Genomic DNA, 21,677 nt, shown 5'->3' on the forward strand with positions numbered 1-21,677 from the left:
TAATCTCCCTTGATACCCCTCTCTAGATATGAGCTTTCTCTAAACCAAAACAGTACAAATAACTGAGTAGACATAACACATAGAGACACTCTGTGACTATATGTTGAATAAATAAGGGATACTTACTAGATTGTCTATAAAAACAGTTGGGTATATTCACTTTTCCTTATTCTTAAAACTAAATTTCTTGAGAAAATAAATTGTCTTTTACTGATTTTCATGGCAGTGTCTAACATAGGGCCTTTACTATTTAGGCAAAACTTTCAGAGGCAAGTATTAACCACTTGGTACTCTTCCTCATGTCTTAAGAGTCCATCTAAAGCAAAATACCCATAAATGTGAAGAGCCAAGAGAAGGTGAAAGATCTTATATTTTCAAAAGCAAGTTAACTATCAAAAAATAATAGAAATAAAGGCTGGAAATCAGTTGTGGAAGGAAATAATTCAGAAAAGACACTGAAAATATTTAATAAGAAAATACTAATTTGGAGGAATAACCAATAAATATCATCTAATTCATGAAAATGGAAATTATTAATAGTATATTTATGTTGATCCACATGAAACTGCCCATATTTGACCTCTTTAACCTATCAAAAAATGGCAGTTTTACATGGTTCAACCTTATAGTAGTAAGTATAGAATCTAGTCTACTGAAAGACATGTATATCTTTCCAGAATGACTTCAATGTTCATCAACTAAACTCTGCCCAAAACCCTACATCAACTTCCTAAGAGATTATCACAGTTCCTATGGGGTGGCATGAAGCTTACCCTATGTAATAAAAAGCTGATATGCAAACTGTCCCCTCAGGAGTTCAACCGTCTGCTATGACACGTGCTGACCACCAGAGGGTGGTGCAGAATGAAGGAACACTCTGGCAGGTAGCTGGGGGAAGGAAGGCCCCGACCAGTCCTAATTGCCAGCCAGGCCTCGGGACCCTACCCATGCACAAATTTCATGCACTGGGCCTCTAGTAAATTTGATAAAGATTCAAGCTAAGAGGAATAAAGTCTGAGAAATAATAATGTTTAATTAATTCACCTGTGACTGAAACTAAGGAATAAACTGAAGAGGCTAAAGTATGAAATAAATGCATAGCTTCACTAAAGATACATATTCTAACTCAAGAGTAACTAAACTTTCCCTTCTCATCTAAGCATTGTAATTATATAAACAAATATAAAGCTAAACAATCTTTTATTGATCGTATTATAAAGAATTAATTCACATTTGAATGGATCTTATAGGACACTTGAAAATGAGCAATCTAATTTAAAGCATTTATGATAATCTTCTATTTATCAGATTAACTCATTTATCAAATTATTCCCTAACATGTTTAACATTTTTCTGCATTTACATGTGCAGTTTGACATAAGAAATGGTTTTAGTTACTGCTTTTTACTATCACATAGTATGGTGATTGCAAATATTAGTCACTCAAATGTCTGTTGAATTAACCAACAAATGAGTAAAAATTATTATTTGTATTCTTGGATTTTAATTATTAATTTAAAAAAATTAAGTGAGCCTGGCTGGTGTTGCTCGGTGGTTGAGCGTCAACTTATAAACCAAGAGGTCACGGTTCAATTCCAGGTCTGGGTACATGCCCGGGTTGCAGGCTTGATCCTCAGCGTGGGAAGTGCAGGAGGCAGCCAATCAATAATACTCTCTCATATTTATGTTTTTATCTCTCTCTCCCCCTCCCCTCCCTTCCTCTCTCTGAAATCAATAAAAAAATATATTTTAAAAAAATTAAGTGAGATGCCAGGACACAATGTTGAATATCTTTTGCTGAATGAATAGCTCTAAAACAAAAACTTAAAAGAAAGAATTTTCTCTTGAACTGCAAAAAGGGTAATGGCTTTATTTATTTTTATGTTTGTAAAAATAAATACAAAATGGCTACAATAATGAATAAGGTAATTATTTTTCTAAAAATTGAAACTTCAAAACCCTAATGCTTCAATGTACTTTGACATGAATATTTACAAATTTTCATTTATCTCTAGACACTGCTATTGTAAGATTCTGATTTTGAAAGCTGAACCAATATATTTTTAATTTACTAGTCAAAACACACCAAAAAAAGAAAAGATTTTTAATGTGACAATGGATTGCCTAATTCACATACTAAATTGCTCTATACAGGGAGATTTCACAATCCAGGCGCCATAGCCATGCTGCTGTAAGTAGGATTTCAACAAAGTTTTAGCTTCTTGATAGGATCCAGACAAACACTATAGGAAGAAAAAAAATTGAATTATAGAACATAGGCAGAATTTGGCTTATGAAAAATAAGTATCCCTAATTTTGTCTTTTCAATTTGACATTTTAAAAATTAAAATATTTAATTACTGCCCAGTCAGTGTGGCTCAGTGGTTGAACATCGACCCAAATGACTTTTAAAGCTAAGTTTTAAATTTAATCTAAAATAATTTTTTAAAAAATTTTATTTGTGGATTGTGCTTTTGGCTGTCATATCTAAGAAAATTTTCCCTAATCTAAGAATATTAATATTTCTCATGTTTTCCTTGGAAGTTTCATAGTTTTAGCTTTTTTAGATCTATGATCAATTTTGAGGTTCTTTTTTTTTTTTGCATGACTAGTATAAATCTAAATTAATTTTTTTTTTATTTTACTCATGGATATTCCGTTGTTCCAGTACCATTTGTCGAAAAACTATTCTTTCTCCCATTAAATTACCTTAGCATCTTTGTACAAAATCAACTGACTATAAGTATGTGGATTTACTCTATTTCATTGATCTATCTGTCTCTATCATTATATCAATACACTGTCTTGATTACTGTGCCTTTATGACAGATTTTGTAATGAGTCTACCAATTTTATTCTTTTTAAAAACTGTTTTAGTTCTTCTATATCCTTTGGATTTACACATCAATTTAAGAACCAGCTTGCCAATTTCTACACAAAAGCTTGCTGCATTTTTTAAGGAGTTCGCATTGAATGCATAGATTAATTTGGACAGAAATGACATCCTAACAATAATGAGTTTTCCAATCCATGAAATGGTATATCTCTCCACTCATTTAGGTCACTAATCATCCGAGAGATGCAAACCAAAACAACAATGAGGTACCACCTCACACCTGTCAGAATGGCTATCATCAACAAATCAACAAACTACAAGTGCTGGAGAGGCTTCAGAGAAAAAGAAACCCTCCTTCGCTGCTGGTGGGAATGCAGACTGGTGCAGCCACTGTGGAAAACAGCATGGAGTTTCCTCAAAAAATTAAAAATGGAACTGCCATTTGACCCAGTAATACCACTTTTAGGAATATATCCCAACAAACCAGAAACACCAATCAGAAAGGATATATGCACCCCTATGTTCATAGCAGCACAATTTACAATACCCAAGATCTGGGAACAGCCTAAATGCCAAGCGCAGACGAGTGATAGAAAACTGTGGTACATCTACACAATGGAATACTATGCTGCTGTAAAAAAGAAAGAACTCTTACTATCCACAACAGCATGGATGGACATGGAGAGTATTATGTTAAGTGAAATAAGCCATTAGGAGAAAGATAAATATCACATGATCTCACTCATTTGTGGGATATAATGAACAACATAAACTGATGAACAAAAATAGATCCTGAGACATAGAAGCATCAAACAGATAGTCAAACCGCAGAGGGTAGGCAAAGGAGGAAGGGGGTAGGAGATCAACCAAAGGACTTGTATGTATGCATATAAGCATAACCCATGGACACAGACAGTAGGGGTGTGAGGAGGTGGGAGCGGCCAGGGAGAGGTCAACGGGGGAAAAAGGAGACATAGTAATACTTGAAACAATAAAGAAAAAAAAAGAAAGAAAAAGGTTATCTACACCACTTACTTACTCAGGCCCAAATCACCTGCTGAAATTAAAGCTATTTCACAAAATTAAGACAGAAAAATTAATTTGTCTATAATAATGTGTTAATTTAGAATAATTAACTTCTCTAGTTAGCACAGTTAATATCATGTACAGAAGAAGCTTTGTTCTCATTTTGTTTCTCTGGGCATGACAGCAGGTTTGAGCAATGTCAAAGTACACATTATACGAAGCACATACCCCATGGCTACTTTAAGTGACAATACTTATTTACATTTCCAGTTCCTGGCATGTTTATTTAAAAAATAAGTTTACCACTACATGGCACTATCCTATATTCAGGAACTAGTCAACCAATTTTTGCTACATATTATAAAGTTACTACCTTATTTTTGTCTTAAATTATATTCCTATGATCAATTGCATTCCTTTAAGGACTTACCTTAGCTGCATGATATGTACTAGCTTCAAGTACATCCTCTTTCTTAGCTTCACCAGCAAGCAGGTTAAATCGACTTAGCATTGCAGCCTTACACAGCCGACTTGCCATGGACACACCACTTTTAAATGGAGAACTGTGAAAGAAATGAAGCAGTCACTAATCATTATTCAACAATTTATGCAGGGCAACTGTAGGGATTAAAATCAACATAGAATAGACAGATATTTACCTCAATTTATGTGCAATACATATAGTGAAATTTTTTACATAAAATATTTTTAATATAATTACTGTCTAAAGTTCATTTCTTTAATGAAATTACATTTTAAGTTATTATAGTGTCAAATTAAAATTAAAGTAGAAGATGGATACTTGGTAAATTTTTATTGCTTAAAGTAAAATTAATCTATGGTGATTCAAATTAAAATAGTGGTTCTACTAAGAACTGTCCAGAAGGGGGCACAGAAATATTTTCTGAGATAAGAATGTCCTGCATTTTGACCAGGGTGATGGTTACACAAGTATGTATATATGTCAAAATTCATGAAACTGTCAGTGCATTTCACTGTATGTCAACTTTGACTCACTAAAAAAGTAAAATATATATACCAACCTCCTGATCCTCCATGTATATGGGCATGTATGCACATGTAGATATATTTTTTCTATGTTTTTATATATCATGAACGTTTTTGCTATTGAAACTCCTTCCCTTCATTATATCTTCTCATTACTTGGCTCTTGTGACAGATTATAAAAATTGCCCAAATCCTTCGTTTCTCCATCTCCATGCTTTTAACAATACCATTTTTCAGACTGACCCTTCAAAAAGTGGTGTTTGATTTCCCCTCCCCTTGAATCTGGGCTAGCTTTGTGACTTATTTTGGCAAACAGAATAGATCATGTGTCAGTTCTGAGCTGGTGCCTCAGGAGGCTTTGAGTTCTCATTCTCTCGGGATTCCTTCCTCTACCATGTGAACCAGCTGGGACTGGTCTCCTAGAGGCTGAGAGAACACAAGGACCAAGTGGACCTTCAGTTAACCTAGAGCTCACCCTGCATGCTTGGAGAAGCCCAACCAAATCAACTCATTTGACCTAAGGACTTGTGAGCAGTAATAAGTGGTTGTTTTTAAGCCAGTAAGTGTTGAGGTAGTTTAAATGCAACGGCAGTTAACATACACTCATGTGTTTGAAAACTACTGACCACTCTATATGAATTTTCCACCATGATTTTCGTTCTGGTAGTTTTCAGGTGATTCTCTTGGGCTTTTCAGGTATAAAATGATACCATATGTAAAGATAGTAATTTTACCTCCTCCTTTCAAGTATTTTATATCTCATTGTTTTCTCTTATCCAAATGCATTAAGTTTACTGTTAAATAACAGTAAGCAATCATTTTTGTCTAGATGTCAATGAAAATGCCTCTGAAATTTCAATTATGATGATACTTTTGGATTAATAAAGATACATTTGATCCTTAACAAAAATATCTATTCCTGCTTTATTGAGTATTGTTATCTAGAATAGTTGTAGAACTATATTATATGCCTCCTTAGAATTTATAGAGATGTGATATTTTCCCCTAGATCAGTTAATCTGACAAAATACATTAAATAAGAGTTTCTAACATGGTGTTATTTTTATTATTACTACCCACACATTCCTAGAAAAAAATACCAATTGATATTGTTATATAAAATACATTACTGTTTTAATGTATTGCTTGATTCTGCTTCCTAATATTTTATTTAAGCAATTTTGCTTGGATATAAAAGTGAACTTGATTTGTAACTTTTGGAAGGAGGAGCAGAAATCTTCTATCATATTTAAGTATCAATGATACATTTGACTAATAAAAGCATTTGGATGGTTTCCATCTTTTTAGATAATATTGGAAATTTCTGCTTTCTAAAGGTTTATAAAATTCCTCTGAACCACCTCAGAATGGTGCTTTCTTTGAGAAAGAGTTAGGGCACCTTCTTGATAACTTACACATAAAAATAATCTATTTAGGTTTTTCCCTCTTTTGTACCAGTTTTAGAAATATTTTTTCTAGAAATGTATGCATTTCAAACTTGTATTAAAATGTATTCTTTTGCAAAAGTAATGTGGTTTTTGAGGAAATGAATTATGCTAACCTTTCAGTGATCTTCCCACTTTGGCCATCCACAATCTCCAGTGAAATGTCCCCTTGTGCCCAGTTCAGACTCAAGGACCTATAGTCCACGTCCGTTTGAAGCAGAAATGCAGAGGGCACTAAGCTAATGTGAGGTCGGTTAACCAAGTAAAACATGGGAAGTTTTGAAGTGAGCGCATCATCAACACGTTGTTTGATAGCAATTTCTAAGCCTCTAGTATCACTGCAATTCCCATCACCTAGAAGGCAAAAACAGAACAAATACTATCAACATCAGAGATTACACACACCAAAAAAACACACAGAAAAGTGACTGGAAAGAGTCTAACGTCCATTTCCTTATCCTTCATCCTGCAACCTTCCCTCTCTCACTTCTACTCGTTGGCAGCTAATTCTGTAGCTGGGCAAGGTAAGGACAGTCAGAATCTCCATTCAAAAAAGAACTTTCTATGAAAAGTAACAAATTCAAATTCCAGTGAATGAGAGCACAGAGTCAGAGCTGACCCAGAAGGAAACTGGTACTTTTTACAGGTTTTGCCAAACAGAATTAGCTCCTTCGGTCTTGCTTTCTCAGACTCCAGCATGAAATCAGTACTTACTGCAGCAGGTAAACACGGCTGAGAAAAAGCTGGTGAAAGGGCAGTATTTTTCCACATCTAAAGGCCACAAATTACAAGTGCTCCAGTACCACAATGTTCTGGTTTCACAACACATTTTTTAAACACTGTTTCTGGTTTAAATTGTGGGCAATACCAAAAACTTAAGAGTTCTCAGTTAAAATAACTGTTGAAGAGAACTCAAAAAGATACAATGTTATTAGTATAATAAAAGGGCTGCATCAAACTTAATATAGAAGTTAGGGAACAGTCATTCCTATTTAAAAATCAGTAATTCTACAGCAGATCTCTTTTGTCTTAGAGCGTTAGAGGTTGTTAAAACAAGATAATCTTTATATCAGCAGTTCTCAACCTGTGGGTGACGACCCCTTTGGTGGTCAAACGACCCTTTCACAGGGGTCGCCTAAGACCATCCTGCATATCAGATATTTACATTACGATTCATAACTGTAGCAACATTACAGTTATGAAGTAGCAACAAAAATAATTTTATGGTTGGGTCACAGCATGAGGAACTATATTTAAAGGGCCAGAAGGTTGAGAATCACTGCTTTATATAATACCACTAGATATATTTCACAAATAAAGTTTTGTGTCCACATCATTAGAGATGTTGAGTTAGACCCTGGACTCACATTCATTATGACTATTTGAGAAATATGAGTTAAAAAGAACACGAGTTGTTTCTGACACCTTTTTTCTAAGCACTCCTTTGAATGTTCCAAATCAAGAGATACTGATGCCCTGGCTGGTTTGGCTCAGTGGATAGAGGGTCAGCCTGCGGACTGAAGGGTCCTGGGTTTGCTTCTGGTCAAGGGCACATGCCTGGGTTGTGGGCTTGAACCTCAATAGGAGGCGTGAAGGAGGTAGCCGATTAATGATTTTCTCTCATCATTGATGTTTCTATCTCTCTCCCCCTCTCCCTTTCTCTCTGAAATCAATAAAAATACTTTTTTAAAAATTAAAAATAAAAGATACTGAAAAATGAAGGCTAGTTAAAGATATACTTGGACACAGAAAAAAGCTGGGAAGACATAACATTTGTGGAATAGTCATTGTGTCAATAGTGAATAGAAAACAAAAATTCAAAAGAAAATACTACATATTATTACATACTGTCCTGCAGACTAAATGTGTCACCACAAAATTCATAGGCTGAAACCTAAGTCCCAATATGATAGTATTTGGAAGTAGAACCTTAGCAAGGTGATTAGATCATAAGGATTCCAATAATCAAATCAATGCTTTGGAATATTAGAAAGCAAAAAACAATCAGAAGAACAAAAAGAAAAATATATAAAGATTTGAGTAAGGAGCCTCTGGGACAACTTCAAGCATACTAACATTCGCATCATGGGGATACCAGAAGGAGAATAAAGAGAGCAAGATATTGAAAACCTATTTGAAAAAATAATGACAGAAAACTTCCCCTACCAGGTGAAAGAAATAGACTTATAAGTTCAGGAAGCACAGAGAGTCCTAAAAAAGGAGGAACCCAAAGAAGCCCACACCAAGACACATCATAATGAAAATGCCAAGGGTTAAAGACAAAAAGAGAATCATAAAAGCAGCAAGAAAAGCAGTTAGTAACCTACAAGGGAGTACTCATACAACTGTCAGCTGATTTCTCAACAGAAACTTCGCAGACCAGAAGAGAGTGGCAAGAAACATTCAAAGTTATGAATAGCAAGGATCTACAACCAGGATTACTCTACCCAGCAAAGCTATCATTTAGAATTGAAGGTCAAATGAAGAGCTTCTTAGATAAGAAAAAAGTTAAAGGAGTTCATCACCACCAAACCAATATTACATGAAATGTTGAATGGCAAGAATATCCTACATACATATTCAACTGAAGAAACATTCCCTACAAGAGAAGTTCCTAAAGCAAAGGGTATAAAATATGCAGAACTATAAAAAAAAATTAACAGAAATAGCACCAATTAAAAACAAAGATATTACCAAGGTGGCTATCTAAAGCTTACACACCTAATTGTTACCAAAGTTTAACAGTAAGCAAAAAATAGCCAAATAATGACAGTATTTAACCTAAATCGTGGAAACAAATAAGACTCTACGAAAACTATAGAAATGAGCCCCAAAACTGTTTGTCACTGAAATAATGTCTGGAAAACCATTCAAATATAAATACAGCATTCTGTAATATCCCCCACCAAAGAAAAATTGTGTTCTACTTACTTCCTTTGCAGAGGATCAAGATCATAACCAAATATACATGCCGAAACCGGTTTGGCTCAGTGGACAGAGCGTCGGCCTGCGGACTGAAAGGTCCCAGGTTCGATTCCGGTCAAGGGCATGTACCTGGGTTGCGGGCACATCCCCAGTGGGAGATGTGCAGGAGGCAGCTGATCGATGTTTCTCTCTCATCGATGTTTCTAACTCTCTATCTCTCTCCCTTCCTCTCTGTGAAAAATCAATAAAAATATATTTAAAAAAAAATATCATAACCAAATATACAAAGAAAGCAAAAGGGTAGGAAAGAACTAAAATGGGCACCTAATGAATTTCTTATTTCAGGGATAACTAAATGTAAGCTATTAGATTTGAGAAGTTCAAGGAAACAGCTTCCAAAAGAAAGGGGAAGATTGAGTATTGTGCAAACTAAAGTAAAAGTTCAAGACAGAATACATCTAACTGGCTAACTTAAAATATTAAATATTAGCCTCTGATAAGGTGACAAAAGTCCCTTGTGTGACTCTAAGTTACCATGAAATGAAAAGCTCAACAAAACAGTGGATCTGGTCCCCCCCCCCCTCCCCTTAAATATAACATCACATATGGACAACCGAATTTTATACTGATAAATACAGTGTATTTCCTTGTAAAAGTACCAGGAGGTACTGAGTCCACTCACCAACAACTATGCCGCTGATATAAACTGGCTGTATGAAGTGACTCAGCAGTGCCCCCTGTACACCAAGCACTTCCCATTTCATCAGTTTGTCACTTGAGGACATACTGCTTACTCTATTGGCAACATCTGCAGGACAGTAGACAGTCAGATAAATTTTGCCTTCAACAGCAACATGGAGACTGAGTTCTTCATTGGCTTCAAATGCAGATATTGAGTGTGGATTAAGACGCCTGAAGAAAGAAAATTTCTTCCTTTAAAAAAACAAAGCTGACAAAATAAAAGTTACATATACCTAAGAATTGTTCTTAAACATGTTTAGCTGGCCAGTGTACATTTAATTCCAATAACAGATGCAAACCAAAAGCAAGGTAGGAATGGAGTGACCTGGTTCCAAACAGAAAATAACCACATTTAGATATTCCAACAAAGATAAATTTCATATTATTGCCATTCTTTGTATCTTAAAATCAAAGGAAAACCTAATATTTTTGTCCTTACCATAGTTTCTGAGTTATTTTTTTTCTGTATGAAATTTTTCTAAAACTACAAAATAAAGGAATTAAAAAAAGAATACTATTTTTATTCAATCTCCAATACAATGTTAAAAAAATAAAATCTAAAATTATTTTTCTTTAAGTTTCTCTCCAGGAACACTCATTGCCCTTCTTTTCAAAGATGTTAGTAAAAGAATTTTTCAGATGGTCAACTTCAAGAGAATTTTACTTTCTTTGTGTTTCTCTGTATTGTTTAATTTTCATGGTAAGGCTACCCATTCATCAAGGTAATGAAGTTTTGGCCATACACTCACCAGAAAAACAAAATGCATTCATTAACTCCTGTATTAGTATGTGAAGAGTGCATAAATTCATAGTTTTCTAAAGTTTATGAATTCTTCCAACTAGAAAGGAGAAGATTTTCAATAGCACAGAAAAGCAGGGGTGCTGAAGTACATCCGTATTTAATTAGTAGTAATAGATCAGATTGAATGGAAGGGAGGGAGACAGAATTTGTGGCCTCTTGTAGTCTACAAATAACACATCAAGGCTGGAGGGAAATATGTAAGATACAATTTTACTTGTGCTACTGCTGAAGGGATTCAGAATACTTGACATGGCCATCCCAATCGCTTTTAAAAACAACTTCTGTAATACTTACAACTGTGACTTAATCTGGGCTGACCCTTTAGGCAATTGGTTCATATAGAGGTAAACATTGATATTCTGTTTGACAGTGAGTAAATTCGAAGCTGGTTCTGTACAAAAAATTGATTTTTCCATCATAGCAGGATTTTTGCTGTAGAAGAGTAAAAGTTGTCTATAAAAGTACCTAAAAAAAATGAGTTATAACTTTATCAAGTTGTACAATTTAAAAGTAATTATCTTAATGAGCATCATATTCCTACGTGTCATGAGCACATAGGAATATGTTGACATGTATGTTAACATTTTTTAAATTGATAATAACTCCTAAAATAATCTTAACCTTATTTAATGAAGAATCAGTCCCTTGAGAAGTCCTCAACTGGAGCCCAGTCTGCCCCATGACCTGCCTTAAAGCAAAATTCTTCCTTGACTACCACTCTACTCTCATATTTGAGTCCTCAGCTATCATATCCTGCAAAAGACCCATTTTCCTATCAATTCCTCCTTCCTTTCTCAGATTTTGAAGACAAAAACACAAAAGCATAGTTGTGTTTTTATAACTAATTAATACAATGAAGACCACAGTTGTATTAAGAAGTGAAGCAGATCTCCTAAAAGATACTACTAATCAAATCAGGGGCAAACACTATTCTGCTTATTAAAAATGATTTTAATCCTATTATGTAAATGATAGAAAAATTATGTAAATGATAGTAAAATTAAGCATCAGTACATAACAATGCCAACCATGGAAAGAAATGAATCCAGAAGAGGCATCTTTAAAGAGGTCAAATAATATGAATAGCACTAAGGGGATGGGAGGACAATGTGCTGCATTGCTTTAATGGAGTCCCCCCAAACTTTCCTTTTAAGATTATAGGATTCCTTCCTTATAATCAGAGATACATACTTAAGTGTTTCAGATAAAGTCATATAGTTAAATTTGTTTAAAAAAATAAAAAGAAAAGAAAAAGAAAATGCTCCACTCCTAGCCGGTCTGGCTAAGTGGATAGAATGTCAGCCCTCGGACTAAAGGGTCCCGGGTTCAATTCCGATCAAGGGCAGGTACTTTGGTTGTAGGCTCAATCCCTGCCCCTGGTTGGGGCTCTTTCAGGAGGCAATCAATCCATGTGACTCTCTCACATTGATGTTTCTCTCTCTATCTTCCCTGCCCTTCCATTCTCTCTAAAAATCAATGGAAAAATATTCTCTGGTGAGGATTAACAACAAAAAAGACACTAGCACAGCCGTGGGCAAACTACGGCCCGTTTGAAATGAATAAAACTAAAAAAAAAAAAGACCGTACCCTTTTATGTAATGATGTTTACTTTGAATTTATATTAGTTCACACAAACACTCCATCCATGCTTTTGTTCCGGCCCTCCGGTCCAGTTTAAGAACCCATTGTGGCCCTCGAGTCAAAAAGTTTGCCCACCTCTGTTCTAGCACTTCATTATCCTATTCTCACTTATGAGTATGTGAAAATTTCCATTAAAATGTTATATGTAAAGTAAGTTTAATGGGATAAGCGAACCAAAAGTTGGTGGATACTGTGGGAGTAACACTTACTTTCCACTTCTTCTGTTTCATAAGGGATTTCCAATCATTAACATTCCTGGCTTCTCCTTCCTGCCTGCTATCAATTCCCTTGTAAGGAATGGAGTGACTGATGAGTTTGGAGAAAGAAACTAGGCATGATCCTCTCATCCCCTTTCTCTCTTTCTCTTTGAGATCTGCCTGTCTAAAGATGCCCTTATATACACTCTGTTACATGGTAAATTTGCACAGCCCTCATGAATGGAAACCCATCCATTTCTGGTGCTACTTTGGATAAGTATGACTATTCAGGGGTGAAATACTGCCAATCATACTTGGCCTAGATCTAAAGCAATACTCTCCAATTACTTTCATTGGTAATAAAGATGATATTTTTATCCTTTAAAAGGTTGTAGGACTCTTAATACTGGAATCATAAGGTCTTGATAATAAAGCTACATCACAGTTACTATGACAAGGTTTCCAAAAGTGTCATGGAAATAATCAGATCATTGGATAAATAAGAGACTGTCACATCCTTGGCTCAAATATAAGTCAAATTCCATTTGTAAATAAAGACATATTCACATGGATTGAGAGCATTAGTATTTGACAGCATTTACTGTGTCTGTTACCTACCTAAGGAGAGACCGTCTTGCCGTAACAACAGCATGCGTGTCATGCAACACTCTTCCATCCGGCTTAATGCACTGGCTGTAGTTATACTCACCTGTGCCGAGAGCCACGACTTCGTACCGTCCAGCTAGAGGGGAGCAGGTACAGCAGCAGGTTATTCTGACCTCCTTCTTCCCTAGGTTCAAAATCTAGCTTACCATTTTAAAATTAGTAAAATATACTGACCGAAAAAATGGAAAAATAATTCTACAATTTCAAATACAAGTTTGAGTCTTCTAATAAGCAAAAATTTAACAATACTTCAATAGCTCAATTAAACAGCATATTTTTTATTATGATTTTCATCTCAATTTTTACCAAGAGCACCAGAATCACCAGATATTCTTTGCTTTTCAATATGCATCTACACTTCATCTAGATTTATTGAGCTTGCTAAGAGACTTCATTTGCCCTTCTATTACCATATTAAGCAGATTGTAGATAGTACCTCTAACATTTTTTTAATCTACTCAAACTCTCTACAAACCAATTTCTAGTTTATTTCTTTGCTCTACTGAAATGTTTTTTGGTTTTTTTGTGTGTGTTTTTTTTAAGAAACAAGCACCTATGTTCTTTCCAGTAGTTTTGTTCCATTTACTTTTGCTGCATCCTGTTTGAGATTCTCTTGACACTATGCTCAGAAAAGACACTGGTTCTTTTTTCCTTTCACACCTAACCATGGGGTCTTTCTATATAGCCTGATCACTAGTTCATTGCTCTTTTTCTCTAAATATTCTCCTCTGAGTATCCTGCTCATTCTGTCTTTTACTTCAGTGTTGATGCTTTCAGAAAATCTCTCCTCTTAGTCTTTCAAACAAAGTTCAGTTTCCCATTTGCAACTACCTAAAGGACTTCCATTAAATTTTAAAAAAAAAATTGTTGCGGTCCTAACCAGTACTAACAAGTACTGAAGTTAGGTGCTGGGAATAAATAGCTCAGCCAGACACCCTCATGAAACTTCTAATAGGAGACAGAAGAAAAGACTAAACAAACCACAAATTGTGACAATGGCCTTGGAGGAAACAAGCATGGGACTGATGTAAAGAATAAGAGGGAAATATCATCTCTTGCAGGCCAGCTGCAGAATCCCTCTCTCTGAAAAGGAAATGTAAATTTCAGGATGAGGAATAAGCAGCATGGGGGTGAGGTAAAGAGTTATTTAGGCAAGAAGTAGCTCATGTAGACCCTGGGCTGAGAGAGACAGTATGGCTGCTTTGGTAGAGGGTAGTGAAGGGCATGGCATATGATAATGTTAGAAAAAAAAAAGGCATCAAAAACCATGTTAAGGAGTTTGTGAGTTTCACTAAAAAGCTATGGCAAATCTACTTAAGGCAGCAAACACCACAATGGGTCACAGCCTCTGTGTGGGGATTTCACTGTAGGGTCCAAGAAACTAAATTAAGGGAGGTCTGTTACAGTAATCTAGATAAAAGATAACTTGAGTCTCAAATGATGGGGGTTAAAGGGGAAAGAATTATCAGATCTGATGTATAGTTTGGGGATATAATCAAAAGGACTTAGAGATCAATTTTAGGGTGTTAGGAAAGGGGACAAAGAATGGATGACTTTGATTTTTAGTCTGGCTCAGCAACTGGGCGATTGCCATTTACCAAGATGGAGAATGTTAGAGGAGGGGCAGGAGTGGATAGTGCAGCTGCTCCATGCAGTAAGGGGTGGGAGGTGGTAAAAAGGGAAGTTATAGGATGGTGATGTAACTTCTGACTTATAAAGGGCAATGGTGTGGCCAAGAATTCAGCTCTTTTTCTCAGCTCTGTAATTCGACCCGAAATGTTTCATGCAGATACTAAAGCTTGAGGATGCAGAAAAAAGAAGGGATACCTTAAAATGGCATTCATCAAGATGGGAGGAGAATGGAAACAGAATTTAAGGGGAGGGATTAGTCTTTAGGAGAAGAGAGCCCTCCTCCACTCCAACAGTAGAGAAAAGGTGGATACAAGAGGAGGAAAGTACACAGATATGGTGGCAGAGGACAGAATAAAGTCTGGATTTGATAGTTTCTTACAGACCCAATTAAAAACCATGAGGCAAGGCCAGTAGGTGACAGTAAGAATGGAAGGGAGGTTGTGGGATATTTGAGAACACAGGAAAAGTATGAAATTGCCATCACAGGGAATGTGAGATCAAGTCCGCTGCAGATGGGCTGGCTGGGAAGTGAGAAACACCCATTTGAGGTTTCTAATAATATATTCAAGTATGTATTGATTGTGTGAGTTATTCTAAAGCCAGATTACTCTTCTCTCCCACTCTCTTCTTCCCACAACTTCACATCAGCTTCCCTGTGTATATGAAAACACCGTTCTCCCATGAAAACTTCAAATAATTTTTTAAAGTATTTTTTCTCTTCATGTTCATGTCTATCTCAACTCTAATGTAGGTACACCATCACAACCATCTTAGCTGTGATTTCCTAATTCAGATTCGATCCTTGTAATGTTTTTTAAGAATTGTGTTGACTATTATTACTTAAATATCAATTATCTTAATCATCCCAAATGTAATTTATAAAAATTTTACTAAACACTAAGTACTAGGCTAACACTTTATTTCCATTATCATATCTTACCCTAACAACTCAGTGAAGTAAAAGTTATGATTTCTATTTTTAAGAAATGAGAAGAAATTGAAGCAGAGAGATATTAAGTATATAACTTGCCCAAAGTCACTGAAGTAGCAGAGCTGAGTTTGACACTAACGTTCCCAACAACTGGGATACATTTATCAATCCCTGTTCAAAAATATTTCTCCCAGTTTACTTTCAACCTCATTAAATCCAACTTTTAAGCCACTCCATAATCTTGTAACATCTTACCAACTTAACTTTTGCATCATGCCTCATTCATATTCTTCTGCACTTGCAACAAACTTCCCTGTCACTGTCTCATGCATAGTGTTTCACTGCTGTTCTCTTCCCTCCTGTCTGTGTGTGTGTCAGTCTCTCTATCTCGAAAGATGTCTTCCTTTCTTCTATTTATCCAAACTTATTAACCCTTAAAGATCCAGCTTAAGTCTCCCCTGTTCCCAAATATTTTAACCCAATCAGTTCTTTCCTATCTATGAATTCTCATGCATTTTTGGATTATAGAAAACAGTTTTTAACTTTTATCATCTTGGACTTAATAGAAACCAAATCTCAAATTGTTTTATATCATCTTTAATATCTTATTCAGAATATAGAATTCAAATGCTTTTAATTAATGATCAATTTATAGCATTAGAGTAAATAAAAGATAAAATGTAGTTGGAAACACACATGATATCCACAAGAAAAACCAGAGGATTCATGGTTTTTCATATTTTAATCTTTTCTGACTTGATAATGAAAAACGTATGTTGGTTCTTACAGAGCCCTTCTCAATGTTTGTTATAATGGGAGTTATATTTCAGGTTATTAAATTGTGGAGTTATCATTCAAAATGTTAGGCATTTAACCATTCTGTAGTTGTCTTTTGGTTACTGGTCAGTATACTTTATGTCTACCTTTAAGAACCTTTGTGTTTAATAACCCGCACCTACTAGAAAAGGCCACTTCAAATCAATAAACACCACTGTCAATAGGAGCAAATATAATTAAAATATTACAACAGTATAGTTCAGATCATTAATAGTTTTTCTACACACCAACACATCCCAAATATTTGGACTTACCTCTTTCGATTACAAAGGCAGCCAATGAATTGCTACATTTCACATATTCTGAATGACTAGAAATTAGTTGATTAAATGTTTCTTTAACAATATGAGAAATCTTTGCATATTGCATGTGTCTCCTTTCTAGAAAAACAAATCAAATGCAGTATGAATTTAAACATCGTGCTTTCTCCAAGAGACTTCTATTATCCTATTATAATCTCACTAGAGGCCCGATGCACAAAAATTTGTACACTCAGCCCGGCCTGTGCCCTCTCGCACTCTAGGACCCCTCGGGGGATGACCACCTGCTGGCTTAGGCCCGCTCCCGAGGGATTGGGCCTAAGCTGGCAGTGAGACATCCCTCTGGCAGCCCGGGAGCCCTCAAGGGATGTCCACTTGCCAGCGGGGAGCAGGCCTAAGCTGCAGTCGGACATCCTTAGTGCTGCTGAGGAGGCGGGAGAGGCTCCCACCACCACCACTGTGCTGGCAGCCATCAGCCTGGCTTGTGGCTGAGCAGAGCTCCCCATGGGAGCGCACTGACCACCAGGGCGGCAGCTCCTGCATTGAGCGTCTGGCCCCTGGTGGTCAGTGTGTGTCATAGTGACCAGTCATTCCCAGTTGTTCTGCTGTTAGGGTCAATTTGCATATTACCCTTTTATTATATAGGATAGAGGCCTGGTGCATGGGTGGGGGCCAGCTGATTTTCCCTGAAGGGTGTCCCGGATCAGGTCCCCACTGGAGTGTCTGGCCAGCCTGGGTGAGGGGTTGAGGGCTATTTTCAGGCTGGCCAAACCCCTTCAGGGTTGAGGGTCCTGCTGGGGTGCCTGGCCAGCCTGGGTAAGGGGCTGATGGCTGTTTGCAGGCTGGCCAAGCCCCCCAGCAGGGACCCTCACCCCATGAGGGTGTGGCCATCCTGGGTGAGGGGCTGATGGCTGTTTGCAGGCTGGCCACGGCCCCCAGCCACCCAAGTTCCCAGTGGAGGCTGGCTGGAAGCAGGTATCTGGGATTTATCTTCTATAATTGAAACTTTGTTGCCTTGAGTGGAGCACACAGCTACTGGCGGGAAGCTTGGCTTCCTCTATCGCCGGGCAAACAAGCCTCCTGCTTACTCCAGCTCCATGGCTTCCAGCCGCCATCTTGGTTGGGTTAATTTGCATATAGTCACTCTGATTGGCTGGTGGGCGTGGCTTGGGGCATAGCAAAGGTACGGTCAATTAGCATCTTTGTGTTTTATTAGTGTAGACAATTGAAAAAGTTAATTTATAAATATATGTAAGAAAGTTTATGTCATGATTGTGGGTTCAATCCCTTGTTGGGGCGAGTGTGAAAGGCAATTGATAGATGTTTTATTCTCACATTGATATTCCTCTCTCTCCATTTCTCTCTCTCTCTCTCTCTAAAATAATCAATAAAAGCATGCCCTAGGGGAGAATTAGAATAAACGTGTGTGTGTGTGTGTGTGTGTGTGTGTGTATACACTTTTATTATGTAGGCACACATAATGAAAGTGTGATGTTTGCATTCTCAGCTAATATTCTGCTAACTGGATACAACTCATTTCAGTTAGGTCATTTACTTGTTTTTGTTTATATTTTTTAAAACTTGAATTTTTTGTTGTTGGCAATATTGTTAATGCTCCATTCTGGGCAAAAACAGGTAAAGTCACATTATCAAAAAGTGAAAGAATAGTCAGATAGTTAATTACAAAATAAAATTCTGGGGGGGGGGGGGGAGGATGGACTCCTGGATATGTTCTCTTATCTAATCAGAGTATACATATGGAGAAGCAAATTATTACTGTAATTGCATGCTAGCATATAGTTCACTCAAATTGGTCAAAATCATCAATGTTTGGTGTGTAATCTGGTTTGTAGTAAAAAATATGAATGAGGAGGACTCGGGAACTTGGCTCTGCTTGCCACCAAGAGAGACAAGTGAAGCAGTATTCAATTTAGTGGCATTTTAAAATGTAACTATTTTTTTTAACTGAAATAGCAATACAAGAGATATACATTCAGAAGAGAGTATAAGATTAGGAAACCCAGAAATGTGTTTGAGAGTTGGCTAATGGGTATTTGATGGTCTAGAGTTGGCAGAAGTATATAGAAGAAAGTAATCATTCCTTCTCCAAATGCAACCACTATTACCAGGTTGTTATGAATATTCTGAAAAACAATCTGTAAGTATAAATCAATTTCAAACATAAAACACTACTTTTTGTATTTTCTTGGTTCTGAACATCACTCAAGGGTTTACTTAGTGCTGCACACCTCATTCTCTTATTAGTTCTGTAGAATGAACGTACTCTGCTATATTTAATCACATCCTAAACAGTAAACAATTATTTTGTGTTATCATAAAGAATAGAAAAATATACTTCAATTAGAACTGACAGAACAAGAATTATGTTTGCCAAGAGCTGTTTTGCTACGCATTAAAACATTTTATAAGATAAGGAATATTTGTGAGTTAGCAATACAGATACACCTTTTGATCTTACTCAGTGTTAAAGAACTAATGAATATCTATCAATAATAAAAGCATAATATGCTAATTAGACCAGACAGCTGAACAACCTTCTAGACATCCTTCCAGACGTTCTTCTGAACGTCCTTCCAGATGACCTTCCAGACGAAGCGGGGCTGTGAGGGCCGAGCCCCTTGCACAAATTCCATGCATCGGGCCTCTAGTTGTTAACATATGCAGATCTTAGTAAATGTGTGTCTTACTAGGGTGCATGTGAAGGAATAAGGAGTAAAGTCAATGCTCCTTATTCCCTCTAAATGTGTGCTGGCTACTGCGGGAATAAAATGTTCTCACAAATTACTGGAAATAAAGGGTGACAATAAAATAACAGATGATGCCAATTAAAATATCTGATTCTAAATTGTTAATTTCAAGTAATCTCTACTATGTAAGCTGAACCTGTCATCAAAGCCAAAATATCACTGTTTTTTATGAAGATATGGTACAGTTAGAAATATGGCCAAGCAAACAGGCTATGAAATAGTGATAACCTCTATAACTGGCCCAAAAGGAGCTGTTCACATTTTTGTAGGTGAGAATCTTTTTCTTCAAAAGTGATATCATCCATTCCTGTGTTTAAACATATGCTTGAAGGATGGTGTTTGTTCTCCTTTTTCTGACACCAACTCGTAGAAAACCTGACTCTACTCCTGTGTTTCCTTACACATACTGTTAACCACATACTCTTTCTTCCTCACAGATTGATCTGTTTCTCAAGGTCCTAGTAATCTGTGTTTTATGCCAACCATTGAACTGGAATTCTGTCACACTATTCATTAAAAATGTCCACAGAGGCTGAAAAGAAAGACCAGAGCTCCTTGCCATGTTAAAAGGTCACTGCTGTTGGATGGGGCCCTTCACTGCCCTTCTGCTCATTGATTCTCAGGACCATTAGGCCTAGTCCTTGCGAATGTGCCTCTCTTCTCTGGCCTGACCTTCCACTCCATACAAGCAGGCAAATGTGCAAAGCCTCTGTTTTACAAAAATAATGGAAAACTAAGCATTCAGGATAAAACTGTTCTCAAATCCTAATCTCCAGATATAGAAAAGAGACTATTTTTCATTTTAATTCTACAAATACTCTAACTTTAAAATCTGAAGTGTTACTACTATGTAAGCAATGTAGAAATTAAGAATACTTTCCTGCTATGCAGGGGATTTATAACCTAATGGGAACTGTATACAGTAACCACCACACAATGTTGAACATGAAAAAGTTACTATCTAGTGAGCATCTACCATATGCCAGGCCCAGATCTAAATACTTTACACTCCTGTCTTTTATTTTAAATACATTTTATTGACTTTTTTACAGAGAGGAAGGGAGAGGGATAGAGAGTTAGAAACATCGATCAGCTGCCTCCTGCACAGCCCCCACTGGGGATGTGCCCGCAAGCAAGGTACATGTCCTTGACTGAAATCAAACCTGGGACCATTCAGTCCACAGGCCAGTGCTCTATAAACTGATTAGGGCTACACTCCTCTTAATAACCCTATGATGTAATTACTATTATGACCATTTTACAGGTGGAGAAATTAGATGCATAGAAAAGTAACCATTCCTAGGTCACACAAAGAGTAACTGCAACTGCAATTGTAGTGTGTTTTGTTTTTTTTTTGGGGGGGGGGGGCCTTGAGTGACAAGTAACTACCATTAAAAAAATGTGAATAAACTATTTGACATGAATCTCCCAACCATCAAGCACCAAAAAGCCATTGGTTTTCATTAATGATAAGCCCACCAAGGCAAAGAATTCTCAAAAAAGCAGTTACATGAAACTAACTATCTCCTCCTAGGAAAAAGGCATTTCTCCCATCTTTCTTCTCCATTCCCCATTTTTCTAATTTTTAGCAGCATATGAAATTTTCCTCTTTGTGGAAGTATGTCAGGTTTTAATGATAAAATACTGATGTATATTTTCATATTTATGCATATTTTAATTATATGTTATCATTTTTAATTGCATTACTCTGCTAAAATGGAATACCATTAAGGACTTCCTACCATAATGCACCTTTGAAACGTATGCTGGTTCAGGTGAAGCAGCAGGTTCTGCAGGGATAGGAGGAGGACCTGTAAGTAAACAAAAATATAAGGAAACATAAAAGTCACTGCTCCACAGAGCAGGTACCTTACTATTCTGTAAAACAACAGCAATTCAAGAATGATTACTTTCTTCTTTATACTTCTGCCAACTCTAGCCCAAATACCCATTAGCCAAGTC

The 21,677-nt window shown here is 36.5% G+C and overlaps 1 protein-coding gene across 2 annotated transcripts in view; it reads right to left on the minus strand.

Annotated features, from left to right (window-relative positions):
- Positions 1–2,129: 2,129 nt before the first annotated feature.
- Positions 2,130–21,677, minus strand: part of ADAD1 (adenosine deaminase domain containing 1) — a gene marked incomplete at both ends in the record, with an annotated part of 28,966 nt that continues 9,418 nt past the window's right edge. Inside the window, 8 exons of one of the 2 annotated variants that reach the window (XM_081093091.1) lie at positions 2,130–2,243; positions 4,293–4,425; positions 6,432–6,669; positions 9,923–10,152; positions 11,078–11,215; positions 13,240–13,363; positions 16,942–17,067; positions 21,458–21,526. In XM_081093091.1, the coding sequence (XP_080949217.1) occupies positions 2,130–2,243; positions 4,293–4,425; positions 6,432–6,669; positions 9,923–10,152; positions 11,078–11,215; positions 13,240–13,363; positions 16,942–17,067; positions 21,458–21,526 (1,172 nt within the window). Of the gene's footprint in view, positions 2,244–4,292; positions 4,426–6,431; positions 6,670–9,922; positions 10,153–11,077; positions 11,249–13,239; positions 13,364–16,941; positions 17,068–21,457; positions 21,527–21,677 lie in introns of both variants that reach the window. The other variant, XM_081093090.1, reaches the window with a different exon arrangement.

The sequence above is a fragment of the Myotis nattereri genome (genome assembly GCF_964212035.1).
Source record: "Myotis nattereri genome assembly, chromosome: 5".
NCBI classification, from domain to species: Eukaryota; Metazoa; Chordata; class Mammalia; order Chiroptera; family Vespertilionidae; genus Myotis; species Myotis nattereri.